At 41.2% G+C, this 26652-nt stretch overlaps 2 protein-coding genes across 2 annotated transcripts; both read left to right on the forward strand.

Annotated features, from left to right (window-relative positions):
* Positions 18902-19384, forward strand: LOC109236134 (craniofacial development protein 2-like). Its single transcript, XM_019402351.1, has one exon. The coding sequence runs from the start codon at positions 18902-18904 to the stop codon at positions 19382-19384; it is 483 nt and encodes a 160-aa protein (XP_019257896.1).
* LOC109236135 lies at positions 19572-20468 on the forward strand. Its single transcript, XM_019402352.1, has 3 exons — positions 19572-19746; positions 19840-20083; positions 20246-20468. The coding sequence occupies exons 1-3, from the start codon at positions 19572-19574 to the stop codon at positions 20466-20468; spliced, it is 642 nt and encodes a 213-aa protein (XP_019257897.1).

Genomic DNA, 26652 nt, shown 5'->3' on the forward strand with positions numbered 1-26652 from the left:
TTAGCTTCTAAACCTTCCAACACTCTTGATACTTGCAGTTCATGATCTTAAATATTTGTAACCTCCAAAGTAACATGATTAAATTACTTTATGTACTTTCAAATATGATCTAATTTTCGAGTATACTGATACTCAACTACGGTGTACTTTTACGTACGAAAGCATAGGATGTAACATCATTCCCCCCTTTGGAACATTCGTCCTTAAATGTTGACTAATGTGCTTATCAGCCTCATAACCTACAACTCTTACGAATACTTTTATACTGTCCTTTCGATCTAGGAAACTGTTTAGCGAATAAATCCAAAAGCCAGGGCATTCCCCCCTTCAGGCCTCTTTCTCACGCCACGACCTGCGTTAGGAATTCTTCCAATATCGTAACTATTGCTACTTTCTGTCATGCAGCCTGTATGACTCTGTCCTTGTACGCACACCTATGCAACTTTTCTCTCCTTTTCCCCCCAAATTTTATCCAAACTCTCTAAGCCTCACTTTGTGAACATATACAAAACTATGACAAACCTACCCTCTGGGCATCTATAGGTGTGCTGAAATTCTTTTCTTTGTACTTTGTCAAACTTACGACTATTGCTATGTTTTGTTTCACAACCTCGATTATCTATCCTTATGGAATTACTGCATCTACGAAGGTCATATTATACCATAACACTTCAATTTATTATTATCGAGGTCTGCTACCCAACCCCAGATTACTCTCTCCTTGCTTATCCTTTATGTATAAATCTAAGTCCTTTAGTGCTTCCTCATTCTGTTCATCTTAAGAATGACAACCTAATCTCATCTCAATTCATGTAAAATACTAATTACTTTAACATACTTTATATGCCTTACTATCATAGTCATGTGGTACACTGTATGGCACTAGTCCATAAATACGGGATATTATAGCTTGGACTGTATTTTACCCCAAAATGTCAAACTTCAACGAAACTCATTTTCTTCTATTATTTATCCTCTAAATTCACGACACTTACTTATAAATTGTTACAAATAATATAAATACTTATAACCTCAAAATAATCTCATTCCCGATCTTATGTCGATTAACTTACGATGAAACTTTAACGTACGAAAATGCGGGATATAACACCCCCCCCCCCCCAGAAACATTCATCCTCAAGTGTTTAAATTTACAAGATCTACATGACATACTCAGCAATTCTAAATGTATATACCTTCCCGGCTATACTTCAATGAAACAACTATCGGGCTCTCATGGGGTTAGGACACCCTCTCTCCTTAAAACTACTTCCTAATCCATTCGTAAGCTAGGAGTCTGTTAATCAATCTTCTACGCACTGGCACCTTCTGGTTGTAAACTTATTAACCGGATTCTTAACTTTCTATTCCAATATGCTAACTTCCCCAAAATATCGTGTACTATCCACGGTTTCCTCCCTAGGGCATTAGAGCCATCAAAGTTCTAACTCCTTAATATCGTAGGTGACTTCCCTCTCCTCCCTTAGTCCTCGAATGTTAACTCATAGAGACCTATGTAAATTTTTCCAGGGTCACCTTTGTAAACTGAACTAAAACCCATATCTTATTAGCCTACTAGAGCAGTGTTACGGTCCCGTTACTTCTACTCTGGTCCCCCTTTACATTTTACAATCACAGTGTATTGCTACTAGAATAACATTCATTCCTGTATAACAAATAGTAAGTTTCTTCCTGAATTCATAATGTAGGAAATTTCAGTGGAGGGATTAATGTACTTCTAACCATCCTGCCTCGGTCCTATATGAGAGCTTCGATCAGTCACACTTCAAAGCGGAATCCACACATCCTTATCAGCTACCTTCATCCTCTTGGCCTGGCTACTCTCCTCTTCCTCCGCGTATCCCATGACATACATAGATCAAACCTGATTGATGGACTCCCAAGACTGTGGACTATCTGGCACGTCAGAAGAGCTGATGTCCGTAAATACCTTGGCATAATTTTGAGCCTAGGAGGGGGAGGGATCCGGTTGTGCCAATCCCTGCACCACTCCCCTTATACCCTGATCAACGGGCCCCGATAATGAAACTAAGGGCATTGGTGAGGTCGGAACTCCTTTCATCCGATCTACTATTGGTGTAATCGAAATTGCTCGAACAAATGACTTCATATGGATCCTCGGACGGATCCTCCTCAATAGAACCCATGATCTTCGACTGGTTTGACTCTATAGTGTAACTTATACTTCTTGTTAAAACTTTTGTAGGCTTCTAACCCGTACTAACGGTTGGCGCCTATCGTCTAGTAGTAATAGGCATCGCTGATAACATAAATAAGATAAAAATTAGGAGCGAATACTTACGACTCAGCTCTCGCACAATCTATATCAGAAAGAAAAGTAACCATCCTAAATATCCTTTAGCCTTATGTTTATAAGTGCGGTGCAGAACACACCCATAAACAAGACTCTACTAGACACGACACGTAGACACCCTAGGACTGAACTGCTTTGGTACCATGTTTGTCACGACCTAGCCTAGGGTCGCGACGGATAACCGACACTAAGTGCCGATCATCACTAAACTTGCTGATAATCTACTAATCATGAATATAAATAGATAAACTGAACAAGCATAAGCATAACTGATAAGAACTGTACAATCTGGAAAGCTGACATATAGAAACATACTAACTACACATGTGTATATCTAAAGGCCTCTAGGAGTGCTAAACTAAAAAAGTACAAGACGGAACAAGGCCCCATCATACCCAAACTAGCTGATTGTGCACATCCAGGAGTAAGCGGAGTGACTCCAACAGCTTGTGGATAACCTACCGATGTGGCTCAAATGTTGATCTATTTGTACCTGCGCAACATGAAACGCAGCGCCTCAAAAGGGATGTGAGTACGATATATACGAAGAATTTAGGGTGGAATGCATACTAAAGTATGACTATAAGCTAGAACTCTAAATATAAGTTGAAAGCTAAACAAGAGTTTGAACTAGCAACTGATCTGGAAGTGAACCGAAGTTTAAGCTGAAACTGTACTGAAGTTGAACAACTATCTGAACTAGTACCTGTCTGGTATTATGGGATATACCCCCCTAGGTAACTGTAAAACTGAACTAGCCTCATGAATAGTCATGCAATGCAAACCGTAGCTATATACGTGTATATAACATGTATGATTGGTGTTATGGGCTGTATCCCCCTAGCAGGTAAACATATAATCAACAGGCCTGATTGGTGTTATGGGCTATCTTCCCCAACATATAATCAATAGGCCTCATTGGATTTATTGGCTATCCCCCAACATATAATCAATAGGCCTTGTTGGTGTTATAGGCTATATCCCCTAGCATATAATCAATAGGCCTTGCTGGTGTTATGGGATATATCCTCCCAGCATAATCAATGTAAGCATGTATGACACATAACATATGTGGCAACATCATATGGGCTCAAGAGATCAAGAGGGAAACCATAAACGGAATCACAAATGTAATTTGACGTTTCGTCGTCCATAAGTTGGATGGAGGAGCCTATCCCCATTTTAGGGAGAAACTGAGTGTGTACATGAGATAATAAGGTTAATTAACTCATTAGGATCCCTCTATGATCAATTTAGAACCAAGGAACTCAAGATTTATCCGACTCTTCGAATTTCCAAAAATTTTGGCAGTGTTTCCCCTGAAACCGGATGATCCCCAAGAAACAACATCAATCACCACAATATACACAAGAATGGATACTCGGATAAGAGATAACATTAAACTAAAGGAGATCTAGTTATCCACAATAGTGTCAAATGATCAACAAAACGGAACTGTGAATGTAATGTCAACTCATAGTGGCTAACTTATGACATGAAAGTCTAAATATGATTTAGCAAAAATCCAAGAATCTAAGAGGAAAAGCTATAACATAGCTAAACCAAATTATGCCGAAAATGAAAGAAAAACCCTACATACATCTTGTGTTCTTGTTTTCAGACCTTGTTCCCTTTTATCCACACCCTAACTTGTGCTTGTATAACTAAAATACTGAGGTGAAAAGATTCCTTAGCCACAAATATCTTTCCAAAACACGAGTTATAAGGAGAAAGGGGGATGGCAAAGTCATACCTATATTGTAAGGATCACGTTGATGTATTCGCGTCTTGATTTTGAGTTGTGGATGATTGAATTGCTTTAAAACCCTAAGGATGTATTTAGGAAGTCTATAGAGACTTTTTAGGTCTGATTTGGGTCGAAATGAGCCTTAGAGATGAAGGCTACAACTTTATATATCAAGATAATCCTCAACCGACCTTGTGGGCCCCAAAGGGAGCTGCTTGCACAGTTTCGCGAAAACGCAAATATCTCTCCACTCCGATATCGTATCGATGAACAGTTTAGTAAGTTGGAAACTAAAATCGTTGATCTTGAATGTGGTGGGTGTATCAACCCGTAAATTCAATTACATTCACAGAAAAGCTAAGTAACATTAGACCTAAATTTTAAGTAAAATTATGAACGTAACTTGTGACAACTTTTTATCGACTTTAGTTTCCCATCTCGTTTGACTTCGAAACTTAACACATGACTATTATATGACTAAATTACTCATAAAATCACCTTCTTATCATTTTAATCACCCTAGTATCACCCCAAAAGTACGGGTTATAACATTCCTAACTTGCCGTTTCGACGAAACTTATTTTCTTATATTTGTTTAGCTTCTAAACTTTGAACCCTCTTGGTACTTGCAGTTCATGATCTTAAATATTCAAAGTAACATGATTAACTTACTTTATGTACTTTCAAAGCTGATCTAATTTTCGAGCATACATCAACTGACTTACGACGTACTTTTACGTACGAAAACATGGGGTGTAACACTAAGCAATTGATATGATTCCAAGTGGGATTATCCCTGTCTCTAGTTCAAATCCTTTAAACAAACTAGTGAAAACCTTAACTAGTTCAATTTCTTGTTAGCCATATTTTCCTATACTAGATTCCTCTTTTTCAAGTAAGAACTAAGTCAAATAGGCATGAATCAATATTTGCAACCATTAATTCTAGATATAGAGTATAAACGAGGTTAAATAAAAAACACCCAATCATTAAAAAGAATTCATATCAACAACCCATAAGTTTTACACACTAGGGTTGGGTCACAACCCTAGATAAAATCTTGCTACTCATGCTTGAAGACATAGAAAATGAAAGAGTAGAAGTAATTGAAGACATAAAACTTAAATTAAAAGATAAAAATAGTGGGTCTTCTCTAAATTTATATCACAACTTTCCCAAAGTAGTAAACTATAACCGCTACAGCTGCTAATAATACAAAAGTTTCCCTAAAAAAGTATTTCTCGTCTATTTATAGTATCCATAAATTCACTGACAGAAATGTCCTTCGGGAGGTTCCGTGACCGCGCAATTTGGTGTGCTGACCGCACTTTCTTCTTTTGCTTTTGCAATGGGAGGGATTTTGCGGCTGCATAATAATGTATGTGGCCGCACATTTTGGCTGCGGACCGCGTTTTAAAGAGGCTTCATACTTGATCTTTTGCAGCTTCTCTGAACTTCCATAGCTTGTCAGTGCGAACTACTTTTGCGGTCGCACAATCTGGTATGCGGACTGTGCTTCTGCTGAACTCTTCTGAGGCTTCAAGGTTAAGTCCGCGGTCTCACTTGCATTTCTGGCCCACATATTCATTTGCGGTTGCAAAATAAGTTCTGCGGACCACGCTTTCTTTTTCATTTTCTCCTGTTTGCCTTGTTGAGCTGGAACACTCCTTTTTGAGTTAGATTTCTCATTCAGCTTGAATCCTCCAACATGACTGCAATTCACACAGCTTCATTTGATTCGAAAACAAAAATCACTACTTTTGGAATAAAAAATAAAGCAAGAAGGTACTAATAAGTGGTTAAAGTCCACACTTGTCAACTCCCCCAAACTTAAGTCTTTGCTTGTCCTCAAGCAAATGGATTAGTTCCCACCTCCCCTAAATGAAGGTTCATTTCAAAGAGTCAATTGTAAGTCATTCATACTCACTTGGGACCAACAATTACCCATAATACTCATGCATTTTCAACAAGGTGGCAAATTTTTCAAACATATATGACTTCCATGTAACTCTAGTGTGACATTTGAGATTCAAAATTTGACTTCACTCATCAAGGACTCTTGTTCTTTCATGTAAATCATGGTGGACTCCAAATTATTCCACCTCTAGCTTCCATTTGCCATGCTCACTTCAAGATTTAAAGGTCAATTTCTAGAGCAATAAAGGACTCACTCATCTCTCACAACGGAATGTCACAAGTAGAGTTTCAAGTACCATAGGCTTGACCCTCATATAGATCTCCACTAATGTAAGCTCACTCGGTGCAAAATTAAGTAGGACTTCTTTCAGGTTGTAATGAAGGCTTTTGGATTGGGGTGGGATATCATACGGGATAAGTAGTTACATCCTTCCTTGAGCACACCATTTTTCATTTCTTGGCTCATATTTGCAAAACCTTTATAGGTATTTCTTTTTCTTGGGGGCTAGAGACTTGCCATCACTCTTTTGTTCATTTCATTATTTTTCTCCCTTGATTCTCTTATTAGAGATAATTGTCTCTTCCTCAATTTTATCAATCTCCCTTTTTATTTTATTTTTTCTTTTTGTTCTTTCCTTTCTTGCTTTCTCTTTTTATGGAGATTATTTCATTTTTCTCTCTTTTCAATGCGTTGATACCTTTTTGAGATTCCTCAACTTCTCCCCCAAACTTAGGCTTTGAGCCACTTATTACATATGAGTATTAAGGAAGGTTCGGGTGCCAAGAGGGGAATATGATCAAAACGGGTAAAGGCTCAAAGGGATTGAGTAGCGACAACGATCATTGAGTGTCAATAGAAAGCACAAACTGTCCAAGGAAAGCCTACAATTTTTGCAAACCAAAAAACATAGAATTTCGCCTTGAAATACATTCGGGACAAGTTTTAGACTATCCACTCAAGTACTTGGACTAGCAACAAGAATTCAATTCACCTCTTATGCAACTAGACCGTAAAAGAAGATAGTGTCTAAATCCCATAACGATCGCAGTCAAGTTAAAGATCACTATGATCCATTCAACCACCTAATTATTATCAAAGTCAACTCAAGAACCTCAAAGTCACTAAACTAGAGCTATTTTCTTCCAAAAAAATCTTGTTTCAAACCATAAGCATGTAGGTAAGTATATTGGTGCCAAATGAAGCATGAATAACTCTATTTAGAGAATGACTTAGTTAGGGCTTTTGTTCATTATTACTTACTACTACTATTACCTAAACATGAAATTAACTTATTTCCTTAAGAAAGTTGTCACACTATCCATCCTCGAGAAGAAACACCCGGTTCACACAAAAGACCACCTTTGAAAAGAACCGTGACATGAAAAAACTGATTGTTTATTATCAACACTAATAAGAAAAACATACAAAATACTAAAACAAACGTAATTAATGATAAACAACTAAAGATGCTAATAAAGCAACAACTACTAAAGATAAGCAAAAAGTAGAATCATCCAATTATTATATTCCAATGTTGTCAATAGTATCTTATCATCAAATATGCTCCACCCCCCGAATAAAAAGAAGCATTGTCCCCAATGCGTAACAAAATAAGATCAAAGAGTAAATAGGGTAAAGAAACTCCCTAAGTGTCCTCAATCATCACAGTGTCACAACCAACATCAGTCCCAACCGGCTTCACTAACTGAATATCATCATCAAGTGTGGGAGCAACCTAAGAGGTGAACATATCACGCAGCGCCTCACCAGTGTCGGAAGCAAGGTATGACTCCTCAGTCTGAGCAGCAGGAGCATCATGAGAAGATGGGTTTGGGTGAGGATGGGCGAGGTCTAATAGCATATCAAAAGGCAAATCTCCAGCCACAGCTATCTGCGTCACCTTAGCTTGAAGCTCATCAACCAATTTCTTGCTGGACTATGACTTCCTCATTTTCTTCACCTGCTTGGTCAACCGCTTAATCACATTACCATGTTGTACCAGTGTATCCATGATGCCCTTCTGGTACCCGGCTACGGTGCCAAATGTTGATCATGTCCAATTCATACTCAATTAACAAGGATGAAACGGTCGTTGCAATTATAAAACCCAACGCGAGTCGGGGTCGTATTTCACAGGGAGTTTAGATCGATGCTAAGGCAAATACTCAAGAAGAGAAGATGAAATAGCTATGTTATACTTTCAAACAGTAGTGGGTAATTGTTATCTAAGTTGACAGTTAAGAAATTAAACTAAATATAACAACTAGAGAATGAAATATTTTTGGCATTTTAATCAATTAAGGGAAATCTCAGGGATGTAACGTTCACCTAGGTGTAAACCTAATGGGTATAGTAAATTAATGCTTGTTTGGTAGATCGGCGTGTGTTATGACCCTCAATTCTCAAATACCCACTCAATACCTCTCGGTCAAAGAGTGATTATGCCCAAACTGGCTTTCTTAAGACCAAATGGGTAGCAATCTAAGAAATCGATATGAGTCCAAGTGAGATTATCCCTATCTCTAGTTCAAATCTTTAATAAATCTAGTCAAAACCTTAACTAGCTCAATTTCTTGTTAGCCAAGTTTTCCTAGACTAGGTTCCTCTTTCTCAAGTAAGAACTAAGTCAAATATGCATGAATCATTGTTAGCAACCATTATTTCTAGATATAGAGTATAAACAAGGCTAAATAACAAACACTCAATCATTAACAAGCATTAATATCAATAACCCACTAGTTTTGCACACTAGGGTTGGGTTACAACCCTAGATAAAATCTAGTTACTCATGCTTGAAGATATAGAAAATGAAAGAATAGAAGCAATTGAATACATAAACCTAAAATTAAAAGATAAAAGTAGTGGGTCTTCTCTAATTTTTTATCACAACTTTCCCAAAGTAGTAAACTCTAACCACTACAGCTGCAAAAAATACAAAAGTTGCCCTAAAAAAGTGTTTCTCGTCTATTTATAGTGTCTAGAAATTCACTGACAAAAATGCCATTGGGGAGTTTCTGCGGCCACAGAATTTGGTGTGTGGACTGCACTTTCCTCTTTCGCTCTTGCAATGGGGGGGATTCTGCGGCTGCATAATAATGTTTGCGGCCGCACTTCAGCTTTTGCGGTCGCACAGTTTGGCTGTGGACTGCATTTTAAAGAGGCTTCACACTTGATCTTTTATAGCTTCTCTAAACTTCTCAAGCTTGACAGTGCAAAATACTTTTGGGGCCGTACAATTTGGTATGCGGACCGCGCTTTTGCTGAACTCCTTCGGGGCTTCCATGTTAAGTCTGCGGTCTCACTTGCATTTCTACGACCCGCATCTTTATTTGCGGCTACAGAATAAGTTCTGCGTACTGCACTTTGTTTTGCATTTGCTCCTCTTTGCCTTGTTGAGCTGGAACACTCCTTTTTGATTTAGGTTTCTATATTGAGCTCGAATCCTCCAGCTTGCCTGCAATTCACACGACTTCATTAGATTCGAAAACAAAATCCACTACTTTTGGACTAAAAACTAAATCAAGAAGGTTCTAATAAGTGGTTAAAATTCACACTTATTAATCCTCCGAGCTATCTCGACAACCTGCTTGTAAGAAGTCCTATCTCAACCTCTCAGGCATAGTAACCTGGATAATGCAAGCTTGCAATAAACCTCTGCACTCTCTCTGTATCTGTTGGGAGTATCATAAGTGCCTGGCGAGACAACTCAAATAATATCACCTCATAATCGGTCACAAGCATCTGACCATGTTGGAGTCGCTTGATCTGACCCCGTAACTCTTCCCTCTGAGTGGATGGAATATACCTCTCCAAAAAGAGACATGCAAACTGGTCCCAAGTCAAGAGAGATGAACCTACTGTAGTTCTATAGAGATAACACTGCCACCATCTACGGGCCTTGCCCTCCAATTGAAATATGGTGAAGTCCACCCCGTTGGACTCCAATACTCCCATATTATATAGCCTGTCCTCATGTCGCTCATCGCCTAAGACATGAGGATGTAGCCTAGTCCATTTGTCGAACCACTTTTGCTGCTCAACGGACGTGGTTGAGCTTGGCTCTAGTATAACTTCTCCAAATGGCTGGGGCCCACCCGCAGGTAGTGCACTTGGGGTCTGATAAACGGCAGTAGCGTGCCCTGGAGCCTGAGCGCTAGGAGTCTGTGCTCCCCCTCCCGCTTGAGATGTGGCCGGACCTGCCGGAAATAGCCTGGCCAGAGTCATAGAATCCATGAACCGCAGCATACGGCCCATGACCTCTTGAAATCCCAGTGCAGTCATAAAATCCACCGGGGCCAGCTCAACTGCAGGCGCCTCATCTTGCTCCTCAATAACAGGATCCTTCATTGGATCCACTGGTGGTAAAATAGGAGAAACTCTAGGATGCCCTCGTCCTCTAGCAGGAGATGTGGCCCTACCTCGGCCTTAGACTCTAACAAATGGGGGAGCAGCCCCTCTACTGCCAGGTACAATTGTAGCGCGCGTTCTCACCATTTGTGAGATAATAAGAGAAGATACCTAGCATAACATCAACTGCATGACAGGAGATGAAGAATGAGAAGTTTCCAAACAACCTATAGCCTCATGAAGATAAGTATGGACATCTCTACACGGATCCGCAAGACTCTATTAGGCATGCTCACGACTCGTGAGGACCTAATGCTCTGATACCAAGCTGTCACGACCCGATTCTACCTATAGGCCGTGATGGCGCCCAACATCGTAGTTAGGTAAGCCAATGGTGAACTATGTATTTAATTACCCATTTTTATTTCTTTTGAAATCACGAATTATATTTAATAAAGAAACTAAGCATAGAAAGCCATGGTGATATAAAGCATAAATAAAACATAAGAATAAGATGATGATAATATCAGACAAAAACCATAGACATCTACTAGAATTTTCCAAAATTCGGCATCAAAAGTGCACGAGCAATCTAATATATTATACAAACCACTACAACCGCTCTCTCAAATGAAATAAACAGAAATATAAAATGCAATAGGAAGGAGACTCCGGGTGCTACAGATCGAAGCATGGGGGATTAGCTCACCACTAAGTCTCTATATAATGTGGATGCGCGCCTGAACGGACTCCAGATGTACCTGCCTCAATACCAGCATATTTGTGCAGAAGTGTAGCATGAATACGTAAATCAACGTGTACCCAGCAAGTATCTAGTCTAACCTCCAAGAAGTAGCGACGAGTGTAGACATCGACACTTACTAGTGGTCAGTAACAATGGAATAAGAAACAATAAATAACGTTATCCTTTAATAAAATATCAATTTATAATCTCCAAATATCACATGCCATTTCAACAAATAAGAACCATAAGGTAAATATCAAATCTCAAGTCATGAAGGGAATATCATGTATATTCGGACTCCTAAAGATATTACGCACGAGTTATGTCAAGGTCGTACAATCCGATCCATAATAATCGTGTACATACACTACCGAGGTCGTACGGCCCGATCCACGAATGCATCTCAAATATACTGTCAAGGCGTTCGGCCCGATCCACAGGAATATAGAAACTCTTCAGACTACGGGTCATATAACTACAACACCAAGATAGGAACATGAAGAAGCATAATTTTCTATCAACAATTGAATATTCCGTCCCTAAATCAAATTTCAATTACAGATTCAAGTAATTAAATTAACAAGTTGGATTCAAATAATACAAATATTGCATGATAAAGTCCTAAGTCTACTCGGGCATAAACATGATTTTAGCTATTCAGCGTCTCTCGTCACTTCGTGCGTACGTAACACCCAAAATTAGTAACAGATAACGATTTAAATACCTACGAGGATAATTCCCTCTAACAAGGTTAGGCAAGAGACTTACCTCGCTTCCAAGTCCACTACTCGGCCGTATAACCTCACTAATTGCCCAAAATCAATGCTGAGCAATCCAAATTTAGCCAAAGGTCATAGAAATTAATCAATATATGCTCAAAACTTCATAATTCATCTATTAAAGTAATTACCCAACCCAAATCGGAAAGTCCCTAAAAGTTACCCCCGAGCCCACGTGCCCGGATTTCCAAAAATGTCGTAGATAAATATTAGCCATGACCTTATGTACTCAATATATAAATTTTACTCAATTCTATAATCAATTTCGTGGTCTAATACCATTTTTACTAAACCCTAGGTTTTTCAACATAATCCCACAATTTTCCAAAAGTTTTATGATAAAATATACCCATAATCTATGTATTAAGCTAACATTAGGTAGAAATCACTTACCTCAAGATGATAGGTGAAAATCCCTTTCCAAGAAGCTCTAAAATCGGCCAACCACTGTGAAATGAGAGAAAATGAGCCTAAGTCCCGATTTTAAAACTTGTTTCATCCCAGGGGTCCTTCTTCGCGATTGCGATAGGAGCCTCACTGTCACGACCCAAAATCCATTAAGGGTCGTGATGGCACCGGACACCACTGTCAGGCAAGACTACACCAAGAAGTTAATTAAATTCTCATTTTAGTATTTTTGAAATCATTTCTTTTCCTTACATTAAACAATAAATAATTAACTTCACCGAGTAAATAATAATATCTTTAACACATTTTCAATATTGAATAATCCCATATACATCCCAGAACCAGGTGTCACAAGTGCACGAGCAATTTTTAGGAAATAAAATATAATACGATATCCATCCGGAATATAGATTGGACAAAAATTAAAATACAATACTCTGAAGGAGACTCTGTTGGCTGATGGTCGTCTCGAGAGATACAGCTCACCTAAGTCTCTGTATCAACCATGCCGTTGCGCCCGACGAGGCCAATGGACATATGTGTGCCCGTGCAACAAAAATGCACAGCAAGTGTAGTATGAGTACGAAAGCAACGCGTACCCAGTAACTATCCCGTCTAATCTCGAAGAAGTAGTGACGAGAGGTTGACTTCGACACTTACTAGTAGTCCAATAATAATATAACAATAATATGAAAAAATCGTGGGTTTTATAAGGTAACTGCATACTCAATAAGCATGAAGCAGGTAAACAATTCTTTGGTTAATAGAAATTTCCAAGTTCATATTTCATCATTTATTAATTTATCTCAGTCCAGGGAGACAATATCCATTTTTTGTAAATCTCAAGGCAAGCATGCACAAATCATGCTGAGGTCGTACGACCCGATCCAACAATATTTAAACTGTGCATTGCCAGAGGGTCGAATGACGCGAACCATAGATGCATCTATTTAATCTACCGAGGCCTTCGGCTCGTTCCAAAAAAGATAAACACATTCAAACATTTAATAAACAGTTCATTAAAGGATAATTATCTAAGGAAATGGCAATTCCTCTCTTAACATTCAAGAAAATGTTGTTTAGGTTTTTAGAAACTTATTAACCAAGTTCAATATTATTGAAGTACTTTAAATTGACAATAAGGTTGCAAATGTTACAAGTAAAGCATGCTTTTGGGTTCTAGACTACCCGGACATAAGCATAATAGTAGCTACGTACAGACCTTCGTCACCTCGTGCGTACGTAGCCCTCACAATTAGGAGCACATATTAAATTATTTCACCTATGGGGATAGTTCCCTCTTACAAGGTTAGAAAGGAGACTCACCTCGCTCCGAAGTTCCATAACCGGCTTCCAAGCCCTTCCGACGACTCAAACCGATGCTCAACGCTCCATAACTAGCCAATAATTATGCAACCCATTAATATACGCTCGAATACTCATTATAATCCATTTTATAACAATGTCTAACCCCGGTCGAAAAGTAGATAAAAATCACCCTCGGGCCCACGTGCCCGGATTATGAAAATTTTCAAAGATAAACTTTACCCATAACTCCAAGAACTCAAATATATAATTTATTCCAAGTTCCATGCCCAAAATCGTGGTTGAAATCCAAAATACAAATTCTAGGTTTTTCTACCAAATCCCCAAGTTTCAACTGATTTCCATACTTAAATCCGTATATAAATCGTGTATTTAGCTCACAATAGGTGGGAATCACTTACCTTGACATTGATGACGAAGAAATAGGTCCAAACTAACTCCAAGACCGGCTCTCAGGGAGAAAATAAGGTGAAAATGAGCCAAACCCTTGTTTTTAAAAGAACACACTGCCCAGCCCGATTTTCGCACCTGCGGTCACTTGACTGCTTCTACGGTTCCGCAGGTGCGGCCACACTACCGCTTATGCGGTCTTTCACCAGGCCCCTCAACTCCGCATTTGCGGCTCCACGCACGCAGGTGGTCTTCACGCAGGTGCAGTTACACCGGAAGCCCAGCTGCTTCAGCCCTTCCTCAAATTCTATTTTTAATCCGTTAACCACCCGGAATCCACCCGAGGCCCCTGGGACCCCGTCCAATCATACCAACCAGTCCCATAACATAACCCGGACCTGCTTGAGGCCTCCAATCACATAAAACAACATCGAAATCACGAATCACAATCCAATTCAAGCTTAATGAACTTTAGAACTTCAAACTTCAACAGTCGATGCCAAAACCTATCAAATCACGTCTGATTGACCTCAAATTTTTCACACAAGTCATATTCGACATTACGGACCTACTCCAACTTCCAGAATCGGAATCCGACCACGATATCAAAAAGTCCACTTCCGGTTAAACTTCTCAAAAACCTTCAAATTTCTACTTTCGCCAAATGACTCCAAAATGATCTACAGACCTCCAAATCCACTTCCGATCGCGCTCCCAATACTAGAATCACCATACGGAGCTATTCCCAGACTTGGAATCCCAAACGGATATCGATGACACTTAAATTCACTTCAACCCAAATTCATAAAATTCTTCCAAAATGCTAACTTCCACAATAGGCGCCGAAACGCCCCCGGGCCATCCAAAACCTGATCTGAACATACGCCCAAGTCAAAATCATCATGTCAACCTGTTGGAACCTTCAAATTCCAATTCCGAGGTCGTTTATCCATACATCAAACCTTAGTCAATTCTTTTAACTTAAAGCTTCTGAAGTGAGAATTTTCTTTCCAAATCAACTCCAAACTTCCCGTAATTCAATTCCAACCACGTATATAGGTCATAATACTTGATGTGAAGCTGCTCATGGCCTCAAATTGCTGAACGACGTGCTAGATCTCAAAATGACCAGTCGGGTCGTTACACTCGCGACCATGAAGGCGTTCCATTGCCGAGAAAAGTCTCCTTCACAAACACAACAGGGCCATCACGAACGCGATGCCCAATGTGGCTTCCCTTCGCGAATGCGAAGGCTAAGGCCTGCCTCCTCTCCCAGATAGCCTCCCACCATGCAAACGCTAACCCGCGATCACGAACGCAAAGGCCAGTGGCCCTAAAGCGTCGTGATTGTGACTCCTACTCTGCGAACGCGTAGAACAAAAACCTCCCTGCCCAAATCCTTCATTGCGAATGCGAGACTTCATCCGCATTTGCAAAGAAGGAAACCAGTAGCAGAATTTCTACAATTTTGGACTTAACTTAGGGTGGTCTGAAACACACCTGAGCCACCCGAGACCCCTTCCAAATGCACTAACAGTTTCATAAACATAATCCAGACCTGCTCAAAGTCTCGAAACACATAAAACAATATCTAAATCAATAATCACACCCTAAAACCAAATTAATCAACTTATGAACTTCAAACTTCTTCAACTAGCTCCTAATGCGACGAATCATGCCTAGACAACTCGGAATGATGCCAAATTTTACGCACAAGTCACAAATCACAATATGAACCTATTCCTAGGCTCGAAAACCCAACCTAACATCGATTGCACCAAATTCTACTTCAAACAAAATTTAGGAAATTAGAAACACTTCAACGCACCAACTTTCAACAATACACGCTGAAATGCTCCCGGTTCATCCGAATCTCGATCCGCACACACGCATAAGTCCAAAATCATTATACGAACCTATTGGAACCTTTAAATCTTGGTTCCGAGGTCATTTACTCCTAATGTTGACTCTAGTCAAACTTGGCCACCATAAGCCACTATTAAGGAACTAAGTGTTCCGAATTCAACCCGAACCCTTCCAAAACCAAATCAACCATCCCCGCAAGTCATAAAATAGTAAACTTACATACAGACAATCTTAAATAGGGGAATAGGGATCTAAAGAGCAAAATGACCGCTCGGGTCGTTACAATTTAGTGGTAATAAGAAATCAGAAAGAAGGTTATCAAGATGAGGGGATGAGCCCTTATTGTTTATATTTAAGATAGAGTGTTCTGCAGTTAAGAAATCCGATGTCTAGAAGATAAAAGTGATATAAATGAGAAAGTCTTGATGGACGGACATACTAAGAGAGATAAGATCAGGAATGAAGTCATTCGAAATGAGGTGGGAGTGGCTTTCGTGGAGGACAAGATGCGGAAAGTGAGGTTAAGATGGTTGGGGTATGTGAAGAGAAGGGATACAACGACCCCAGTAAGGAGATGTGGGAGGTTAGACATGGAAGGTAGGAATAGAGGGAGAGGTAGACCGAAGAGGTATTGAGAGGAGGTGATTAGGCAGGACATGAAGTAGCTTCAACTTACCGAGGACATGACCCTTGATAGGAGGGTGTGAAGGTCAAAGATTTGCGTAGAAGGGTAGTAGGTAGTGGAGCGTATTTCTTTCCCATACCAGTAGTATTTACGTTGCTCTTGTATTTTCTTATGCTTAGTTTTCTTGTACTACCTAGTGTTTCGATTTCACATTCGTATTCATGCTTTTGTTTCTTTCACTTCAGTTGTCTATTATCGTGTTGTTGTTTACTGCTTGCTGTTATTGCTATTGCTTCTTGATCATTTTTCTTGATCTGAGGCTCTATCGAAAACAATCTCTCTACCCTCACAAGGTAGGGATGTGGTCTGTATACTCTCTATCCTCTCCAAATCCAATTTATGAGATTACGCTGGATATGTTGTTATTTTGTTGTCAAATATCAGAATGATCTAGTCTATTTCTTATGCTTGGATTCCATCAAATTATGGGACAAGATTAGGTTAATAATTTAATAAGTGTCCTTACAATATTTAGCAATAATTGTAGGGTTAATTTTGTAAGGGAAATAGGATGAGATGGATGTATTAGAAGGAAATACAGACACTACAATTTCATCAATGAAGTATAGTAATTCATCCTTGTTTGGTACACTATATAAGAGATAAAATGTCTTATATTTTAAATAGTTTCATACAAAAGGTAGTCTTAAAATTGAAAGTATGAAAACAAAGTAACGCATAATATAACTCGAACGATAAAGATAATGTGCAAAGTAAAATACATAATTACATATAGCGCATGTGGTCTATGCACTATATGTGTCTAGGCTAACAACTCAGCTTAATGGGTGTTAACCTTGTGCATTGACATATAGCGGATATATATATTCCAGTTTTAAATCCATTTCTCTATCCGACAAAATAGTCCTCTCCCCAAATAAAAAAAATAAAAAAAGTATTTTCTGCCATTAAAGACCCGCATAAGATCCCACAATGCAATTTAGTCCCTTTTTTTACAGGAAAATTAAAGGTATATTCGAGGCACGGAAAAAGAATCTTGCATAATTTTTTCCAGAATTGAGAAAAAAGTTTCAAATTTTTAGGTATTTTCTTAATTTTTTGCTTACAATAACTTGATATTTTGTGGCTATATTAATATTAAACCATGTAATCTCTTATTTTCCTTTTTTACCTTAATTTTTAATTAATTTGTAATTTCCAATTTTTCCCTATTTTTTTATAGTTTCTATAAAAAATTGTGCTTTTTAATTAATTGTCTATTTTTCTGCATTTTCTGTAATTCTAAATTTCTAGCATTTCTGGATTTACTTGATGTTTTTTAATTTCTTGAAATTTTTTTAATATAGAATTTTCTTAATTTCTAGAATTATTTTGTAATTTTTGTTTTTCTTTAATCAATATTTTGATTAAATTATTTAATTAGATTTAATGTATAATTATTAAAGTTAACTTGCAAATAATTTTATTGTGATATAGTTTCAGCTCTCCCAGACATAAATAAATAAATTACTTGAAAGATTCAGGGCTTCTTTCTCTGTCCTACACGCCCGTCTCTGTCTAAATACAAACGGTCTAATTCTAACGGTAAGCTCTGCCGGTGAACTTCACCAGCACCGGCACCGGCGTGGACGGGTAAGCCAGGTAAGCACACCCCCTCTCTCTCTCCCCCTCTCTCTCTCTATCTCTCTATCTCCCCTTCTGCCTTTCTCTTTTTCTTCCCCCCTCTCTTTCTGCCCCCTTCTTAACCCTAGCACGGACTAGGCCGGCGATCGACGCTCCACCGTCGCCGCTCCCTTTTTTCGGCTTCAACCCCAACCCCCTTCTCTGTGCTTCTCCTTCTCCTTTATACTTTTTTCGTCACCCTTCTTCTTTTCCCGGCGTCGCTTCACTGTTACAGTGTTCGTCATTATTTTCTGGTGAGTCGGGCCAGTAGCAGATCTGTGTGTCACTGGTGGTGACGGTGACAGTCCCGCACTTGTCCCTTTTTCTCGGTTCCGTTTTGTGTTTGTGTGTTTTCCAGGTTGCACTTTGTTGGTGGTTGTTTCGGGTTGAGTGGGAGGTGTACGAGCAAACATAGCAGAGCAGGTAGGCTGGTTGGTAGTCCCAAGGGCTGGACGTCGGGTCCCACAACACCGGGAGTATAGCAAGTCAAAAGTTTAGGTTCTATCTGAGGGAATTGATACCTCCCGTCACCTATTTGTTTTAGTTAATTTGTTGCTGTAGTAGTTTTGGATATTTGTCTCCTTCTAGTTTATACCTTTGCTTGTTTGTAGTTGCATTTTTGTCTAGACCACCGTAGGAATAGCGGTTGTGGTTTGTAATGGCAGAGTAGGGTCATTTCCTCGGGGTGGGCGGGTGGTGGGGCGGGGGTTAGGACACGGGTCATGGGGTGGGATGGGGCCCAGAGGGGGTAAAGGCAACAAGGGAGCCTGTAGGTTGATGATTGGATCGTGGAATATAGGGACGTTAACAGGTAAGTCTATAGAGCTAGCGAAGATTCTCCAGAAGAGGAAGGTCAATATAGCTTGTGTTCAGGAGACCAGGTGGGTAGGATCGAAGGCGAGGAATGCAGACGGGTTAAAATTGTGGTACTCTGGACGCGTGAAGGGCAAGAACGGAGTGGGTATTTTGGTGGACACGGAGCTCAGGGAGTCAGTGGTTGAGGTTAGGCGGGTGAATGACAGATTGATGGCGATTAAGTTAGTAGTTGGAGGGAGCACTCTGAATGTCGTTAGCACGTACGCACCGCAAGCGGGCTTGGACGAGGAGGTTAAGAGGCACTTCTGGGAGGGGTTGGATAAGGTGGTGCGGGGTATTCCGTCAACAGAGAAGTTATTTATAGGAGGGGATTTAAATGGTCATATTGGGTTTCGCTAGGGCTTTTGAGTTGGTGATTGCGAACTCTAGTTTTTCGAAGAGGGAGGAGCATTTGGTTACTTTCCGGAGTATGGTGGCTAAGACCCAGATTGATTATATCCTCCTCAGGAGGTGTGATAGGGGGTTATGCGAGGATTGTAAGGTGATCTCGAGTGAGACCCTCGCGACTCTACATAGGCTCCTGGTGATGGACATTGGTATCGTGATAAAGAGGAAGAAGAGGTTTGTACAAGGTCAACCGAGGATCAGGTGGGGTGTTTTGGCTAAGGATACTGCGCATGAGTTGGAGGGGCGGTTGTTGGCTATGGGTGCCTGGAAGAGTAGTGGGGATGCTAGCGCTAAGTGGACGACGACGGCGAACTGTATTAGGGAGGCGGCAAGAGACGTGTTAGGGGTCTCGAAGGGCTACTATAGCGGGCACCGAGGCGACTGGTGGTGAAATGATGTGGTCTAAGGTATAGTGGAAGCAAAGAAAACGGCGTACCTTGCGTTAGTGGAGAGTACCGATGAGGAGCAGAGGAGAACAAATAGAGTAAGGTACAAGGAAGTTAGGAAGGAGGCAAAATTAGCGGTCATAGAGGCTAAGATTGCTGCGTTTGATCGGTTGTATGAGGAACTAGGGGGCAAAGGTGGGGACAAGAAGCTATTTCGGCTGGCCAAAGTGAGAGAGAGGAAGGCTCGCGACCTGGATCAAGTGAGGTAAATCAAAGACGTGGAAGGTAAAGTAGTGACGGAAGACTCCCAGATTAAGCATAGATGGTAGACGTACTTTCATAAACTTCTGAATGAAGAGGGGAGCGGTAGCATCGTGCTAGGGGAGTTAGGACACTCCAAGAGTCACCGTGACTTTGGGTACTGTAGGCGTATCAAGGTTGAGGAGGTAGTGGGAGTTGTGGGTAAGATGAATCGGGGCAAAGCGACAGGACCAGTTGAGATTCCAGTAGAATTTTGGAGGTATATGGGTAGAGCGGTCTTAGAATGGCTGACTGGGCTGTTTAATGTTATTTTTGAGATGAAGAGGATGCCAGATGAGTGGAGATGTAGTTTGATGATTCCGTTGTTTAAGAACAAAGGTGATATCTAGAATTGTAACAATTATAGGGGCATCAAGTTATTAAGTCATACCATGAAAGTTTGGGAGAGGGTGGTGGAAGGGAGGGTGAGGAGGGCGGTATCTATTTCGGAAAATCAGTTCGGGTTCATGCCGGGACATTCTACTACGGAAGCTATCCACCTTATAAGGAGGTTGGTGGAACAACACAGGGAGAGTAAGAGGGATTTTCACATGGTGTTTATTGACCTAGAAAAGCCGTATGACAAGGTCCCTAGGGACGTTCTTTGGCGATGCCTGGAAGTAAAAGGGGTGCTGGTAGCATACATTGAATCGATAAACAATATGTATGATGGAGCTAAGACTCAGGTCAGGACTGTGGGAGGTGACTTCGAGCTTTTTCCGGTGATTATGGGGTTACACAAAGGATCTGCGCTTAGCCCTTTCTTATTTGCTCTAACGATGGATGCCTTGACACACCATATTCAAGGGGAGGTGCCATTGTGTATGTTGTTCGTTGATGATATAGTTCTAATCGATGAGTCGCGTAGCGGTGTTAATGAGAGACGGAGGTGTGGAGGCAGGCTCTGGAGTACAAAGGTTTCAAGTTGAGTAGGACCAAGACAGAATATCTGAAGTGTAAGTTCAACGTCGTGTCGGGGGAAGCGGACGGGGTGGTGAGGCTCGACTCACAAGTTATCCCCAAGAGAGAAAGTTTCAAGTATCTAGGGTCTATTATCAAGGGAGATGGGGAGATTGACGGGGATGTCACGCACCGCATTGGGGTGGGGTGGATGAAATGGCGGTTAGCATCTGGAGTCCTGTGTGACAAGAGGGTACCACCGAAACTCAAAGGTAAGTTCTACAGAGCGGTGGTTAGGCCGGCTATGTTATATGGGGCTGAGTGTTGACCAGTTAAGTATTCACATATCCAGAAGATGAAAGTAGCCGAGATGAGGATGTTGAGATGGATGTGCGGGCATACTAAACTGGATGAGATAAGGAATGAAGATATTAGGGAGAAGGTGGCGTTGCTCCCGTGGACGACAAGATGCGGGAAGCGAGCTTAGGTGGTTTGGGCACATGCGGGGAGAACCATCGATTCCCCGGTTAGGTGGTGCGAGCGGTTAGCTTTGGCAGGTACGAGAAGAGGTAGAGGGCGGCCTAGGAAGAATTGGGGCGAGGTGATCAGGCAAGACATGGCGCGACTCCAGATTTTCGAGGACATGGCTCTTAATAGGAAAGTGTGGAGGTCGAGCATTAAGGTTGTAGGCTAGGGGTAGTTCATAGTTTTTCCCTCTTTGTACCGGGTAGGCTGATAGAGTTTTGCCTATGTCTGGTAGCGGTCTAAGTTGTGTTCACACTATTTTGTTATTTTGCATATGATTATATTATTGCACTCTCTTTAACTTATTTGGTGTATTTTAAGATATTATTATTACTTCTCTTGCTTCTTTTGTTGTTACAGATCTCTTCTTTCGTTTCTTTTCTGAAATTATTATCTCTTCTGTTGAGCCGAGGGTCTCCCGAAAACAACCTCTCTACCCTTCTGGGGTAGGGGTAAGGCTGCGTACATCCTACCCTCCCCAGACCCAACTAGTGGGATTTTACTGGGTATGTTGTTGTTGTTGTTGTGTTAAAGTTAACTTGTAATTTTATTATTACTAAAGCAAATATTGTATACAAGATTGGAAAAGTGTAACGACCAGACCGGTAGTTGAATTTTTGATATCAGGGTCAGAATCCAATTTTGGAATTTGAAGTAGGTCCGTAGTGTTGAGTATGACTTGTGTGCAAAATTTGGGGTTAATGGGACGTGTTTGGTTGGTTTCGGTATCGGTTGTAGAATTTTGAAGATTCAAGTTCTTATAGTTTGGATTCGAGGATGATTCGTGGTTTTAGCGTTATTTGATGTGATTTGAGGGCGCGACTATGTTTTTATGGTGTTTAAGGATTGATTGGTATGTTTGGTTGAGGTCCTGGGGGCCTTGGGTGTGTTTCAGATCCTCAACAGGTCATTTTTGGACATAGAAGGATATCAGATTTTTGCTGGTTTTTGTTGCAGAGATTTGTTCTTCGCATTCGCAAAGAGAAGCCCGCGTTCGCGGAGAAGAGTTTGGTCAAAAGAAGAAAATGCTATTCGCATTCGCGAATAAGGGGACACGTTCGCGAAGTTTGGACTTCAGTGTATCGCGAACACGTGAATGGCATCATGTTCGCGTAGAGAAAATGGAACAATTGGGACCTCAGGAATTTGCTCTTCGCGTTCGCTAATAAGGGGTCACGTTCGCGAAGGTTCTGGCAGCTGAAGCTACGCGTTCGCAAGAGGGAACCCGCGTTCGCGAAAGAGGAAAAATTGAGCTGTGGACTTTTGTTCTACGCAAACGCGAGGTGGTGGTCGCGTTCGTGAAGAAGGGCGTACTGGGCAGATTTAAAGTTCATAACACCAAATTTGATTGAGAGCACGGTAGAAGGCAGAATTTGGAGATATTTTCAAAGGAAGTTATTGGGTAATGATACCTAACTCCTTTATGATTATATCCCATTAATCTATGCTTTGATTTCATCATTTAATTTCGAATTTGGGGTGAAAATTGAGAAAAGTTCATAGGCCGAATTTTTGGATTTTGATTAAAATTTTGGTATCGAATTTGAGTGAATTTGGTATGGTTAGACTCGTGAGTGAATGTGTGTTCATTATTTGTGACTTTTACCCAATTCCGAGACGTGAGCCTGCGGAGGCTTTTTGGGCGTTTTTCTATTTTCTTACCTTAGCTTTGATTTTATTAGCTAAATTAGTTACTTGTAGTTATATTTACGTTATGTAATTGATTCGGCTAGATTTGGGCCATCCGAAGCCGGATATTCACGAAAAGAGCTTTGTTTCGGATTGAATTGAGCTTGGTTCGAGGTAAGTGGCTTGCCTAACCTTGTGAGGGGGAACTACCCTTAGGATTTTGGTACCGTTTGATATATGAGCACCGTGTACGTGAGGTGACGAGTACGTACACGGGCTTTTTGTTGCAAAAACTCTGTTTTTCACTATGTCATAACATGTTTACTTCTTGTTTGAACTACAATAGCATATGTAACTACCTTGTTTAGATTAGAAAAGCATGCCTACGTGTTTTAAATCACTATTTGAACTCTGTGCAGTATTTTTAGTGAAATTACTTGTTTTCTTTGATGTGAACTTAGCCTAAACTGTAGGTCTCCTTGCTGTAACTGTTGTTTATATTGATTGAGCAGCATATTTACTTTGGGACTACGGAACGGTATTCCCGGAGATCCCCCTGTACTGCATATTTACTTTGGGACTATGAAACGGTATTTCGGGAGATCCCCCAGCACTACATATTTACTTTGGGACTACGGAATGGTATTCCGGGAGATCCCCCTACACATTTACGTTTGGGACTACGGGACGGTATCCCGGGAGATCCCTTGTTGCTATAAATCCCTTGTTGCTATAACTGTGTTCTGAGCTATTGGATTTCATTGAATTTTTTTCCTGTTAGATTTTCGTACTTATTTTACTGTAGCATTTTCTTTTAGTCTTATTTCATTATATTTATACCAGTATGGCCCTGACCTGATCTCTTCTCTACTCGACCGAAATTAGGCTTTACTGGGTACAGTTTTGGTGTACTCATGCCCTTTCTTGCACATGTTTTCCGTGTGCAGTCCCAGGTACTAGCTATCAGCCTCTGGTCTAGTTGCGTGGTTGCTACTTCAAGAGACTTCAAGGTACATCTGTCGCGTCCGCAAATCTCAGTGTCCCCTTCTATCCCCTTGTATTGATTTTTCCCTTATTTTCTTCAGACATAAATGCATAGAGTAGTTAGAAACTCTTAGAAGCTTGTGGCGTTGCGACATTCCAGGTTTTTGGGAAAGTGATTATTGTTTATGCCAAGCGGCATCATTTCTACTTATTAACTATATTCATTAGTTATTATCATTGTGTTTCTTTTTCATTTCTGCAATATTAGGCGTACCTAGTCGTAGAGACTAGGTGTCGTCACGACAGTTCACGGAGGGAGATTTTGGGTCCTGACAAGTTAGTATCAGAGCTCTAGGTTCATAGGAGTCGTAAGTCACAAGCAGGTTTATTAGAGTCTCGTGGATCGGTACGGAGACGTCTGTACTTATCCTCGGGAGGCTATAGAACTGTTAGGAAAATTCATTCTCATTGATTCCTTGTCGTGCTGAGATTATTGACTTCAAAATTCTAAACTTATGTCTTCTATTCTCTCACAGATGGTGAGGACACGTGCTACCGGAGATGACCAGGCACCCGCGCCCCCTGCTAGAGCTGCCATAGGCCGGGGCTAGGGTAGAGGCCAAGGACGCGTATGTGGTGCATCCAGAGCACCCGTGCGAGCTGCTGTAGAGGAGCCACCAGTAGCTCTAGTCGGAGCATATGCACCTGATACGCCTACTACTACTACTCCAGCTCTCTAGGAGGTCGTTGCCTAGTTCATGAGTATGTACAGCACTCTAGCTCAAGCAAGGTTGATTCTCATTGCTGCAGCCACATCTCAGGCCGGGGAGGAGTACAGACTCCCGCTGCCCACACTCCAAAGCAGCAGGTTCAGGTTGATCAGATCCCAGAGGTTATACCAGTACCACCTGCAGCCCCAGTTCAGCCCGAGGGTAGGGCAGCAGATTCAGAGGTGGAGCAGCGGAAGCTTGAGAGGTACAAGAAGTACGACCCTTCTAGATTCAGTGGTCTAGCATCAGAGGATGCTCAGGGATTTCTAGAGGAGTGCCACCGTATTCTTCTCACTATGGGCATAGCAAAGTCGGGTGGGGTTTCTTTAACTGCCTTTCAGCTCTGAAGAGTAGCTTATGAGTAGTGGCATACATATGAGTTGAACAGTCTGGCTGAGGTAGCTTCACTTACATGGACTCAGTTCTCGGACATGTTTTTGAGAGAGTATGTCCCTCAGAGCCTCAGGGATACATGGCACGGAGTTTGAGCAGCTGCCCCAGGGTACTATGACTGTTTCAGAGTATGCCATTCGTTTCAGTGACTTGGCTAGACATGCACCGGCCTTGGTTTCTACAGTTCGAGAGAGGGTTCGCTGGTTTATTGAGGGGCTCATTCCCAGCATCAGGACTAGCATGGCCCGGGGGTTAGAGATGGACGTATCAGCGGGTGGCGAGTATTGCTAGGAGAGTAGAGGGCATGCTTGCTCAGGATATGGAGGAGAGAGAGGCCAAGAGGTCTCGAGAGTCGGGCCATTATTCTAGTGCCCGTGCCCCAGCTACTGTTCGTCATGGTAGGGGTTGTGTGAGCCGCCCGTTCATTCAGCTCTTCTAGAAGCCAATGGTATTCCAGCTTCTCCTAGACCTCAAGAGCCTTATTATGCACCTCCAGTATCTAGTGTGCCTCCTACACGGGGTGCCACAAGCGGTCAGTCTAGCAGACCTGGCCCGAGCCAGCCACAGCCGCCACGTCCTCCCAAAGCTTGTTTAAGAGTGGCGACACTCGTCATATGGTGAGGGATTGCCCCAGACTTAGGTGGGGTGCACCTCTATAGACTTTTTAGCCACAACGTGCTCCACCAGGTCCTCAGGCTATGATTACAACACCAACTGCCACCCCACCTGCTCAGCTGGCCCAAGGTGGAGGTCGGGGTGGTAGAGGTCGCATTAGATAGAGGTCAGGCTAGATACTATGCCCTTCCTACTCGTTCAGAGCTATTGCTTCTGATTCTATCATTACATGTATTGTTCTAGTCTGTCATAGAGATGCATCGGTTCTATTCGATCTAGGCTCCACTTATTCTTATGTGTCATCTTATTTTGCCCTACATTTGGGCGTATCTCGGGATTCTTTGAGTTTCCCTATTTATGTGTCTACTTCTATGGGAGATTCTCTTATTGTGGACCATGTGTATCGGTCATGTTTGATTTCTCTTAGTGGTTTTAAACCAGAGCTGATTTGCTATTGCTCAGCATGGTAGATTTGATGTTATCTTGGGCATGGACTGGTTGTCGCCCCATTATACTATTCTTGATTGTCACTCCAAGACCCTGGCGCTGGCTATGCTAGGTTTACCGTGATTAGAGTGGAGGGGTACCTTAGATTACACTCCAGTAGGGTTATTTTATCTCTTAAAGCTCAGTGAATGGTTGAGAAGGGGTATGACGCGTATCTAGCCTATGTGAGAGATGTCAGTATTGATACCCCTACATTTGATTCAGTCCCAAT

The sequence above is a fragment of the Nicotiana attenuata genome, chromosome 12 (assembly GCF_001879085.1).
Source record: "Nicotiana attenuata strain UT chromosome 12, NIATTr2, whole genome shotgun sequence".
Lineage (NCBI taxonomy): Eukaryota > Viridiplantae > Streptophyta > Magnoliopsida > Solanales > Solanaceae > Nicotiana > Nicotiana attenuata.

What these genes read in the sequence shown, in the direction of transcription:
- LOC109236134 (XM_019402351.1), top strand. Translation starts at nt 18,902, where the DNA reads ATGGGGCCCAGAGGGGGTAAAGGCAACAAGGGAGCCTGTAGGTTGATG.
- LOC109236135 (XM_019402352.1), top strand. Translation starts at nt 19,572, where the DNA reads ATGGACATTGGTATCGTGATAAAGAGGAAGAAGAGGTTTGTACAAGGT. An exon ending in GTGGACGACGACGGCGAACT is followed by an intron (nt 19,747 to 19,839) that starts GTATTAGGGAGG and finishes ATGTGGTCTAAG; the next exon opens with GTATAGTGGAAGCAAAGAAA. An exon ending in CGCGACCTGGATCAAGTGAG is followed by an intron (nt 20,084 to 20,245) that starts GTAAATCAAAGA and finishes TGGGTACTGTAG; the next exon opens with GCGTATCAAGGTTGAGGAGG.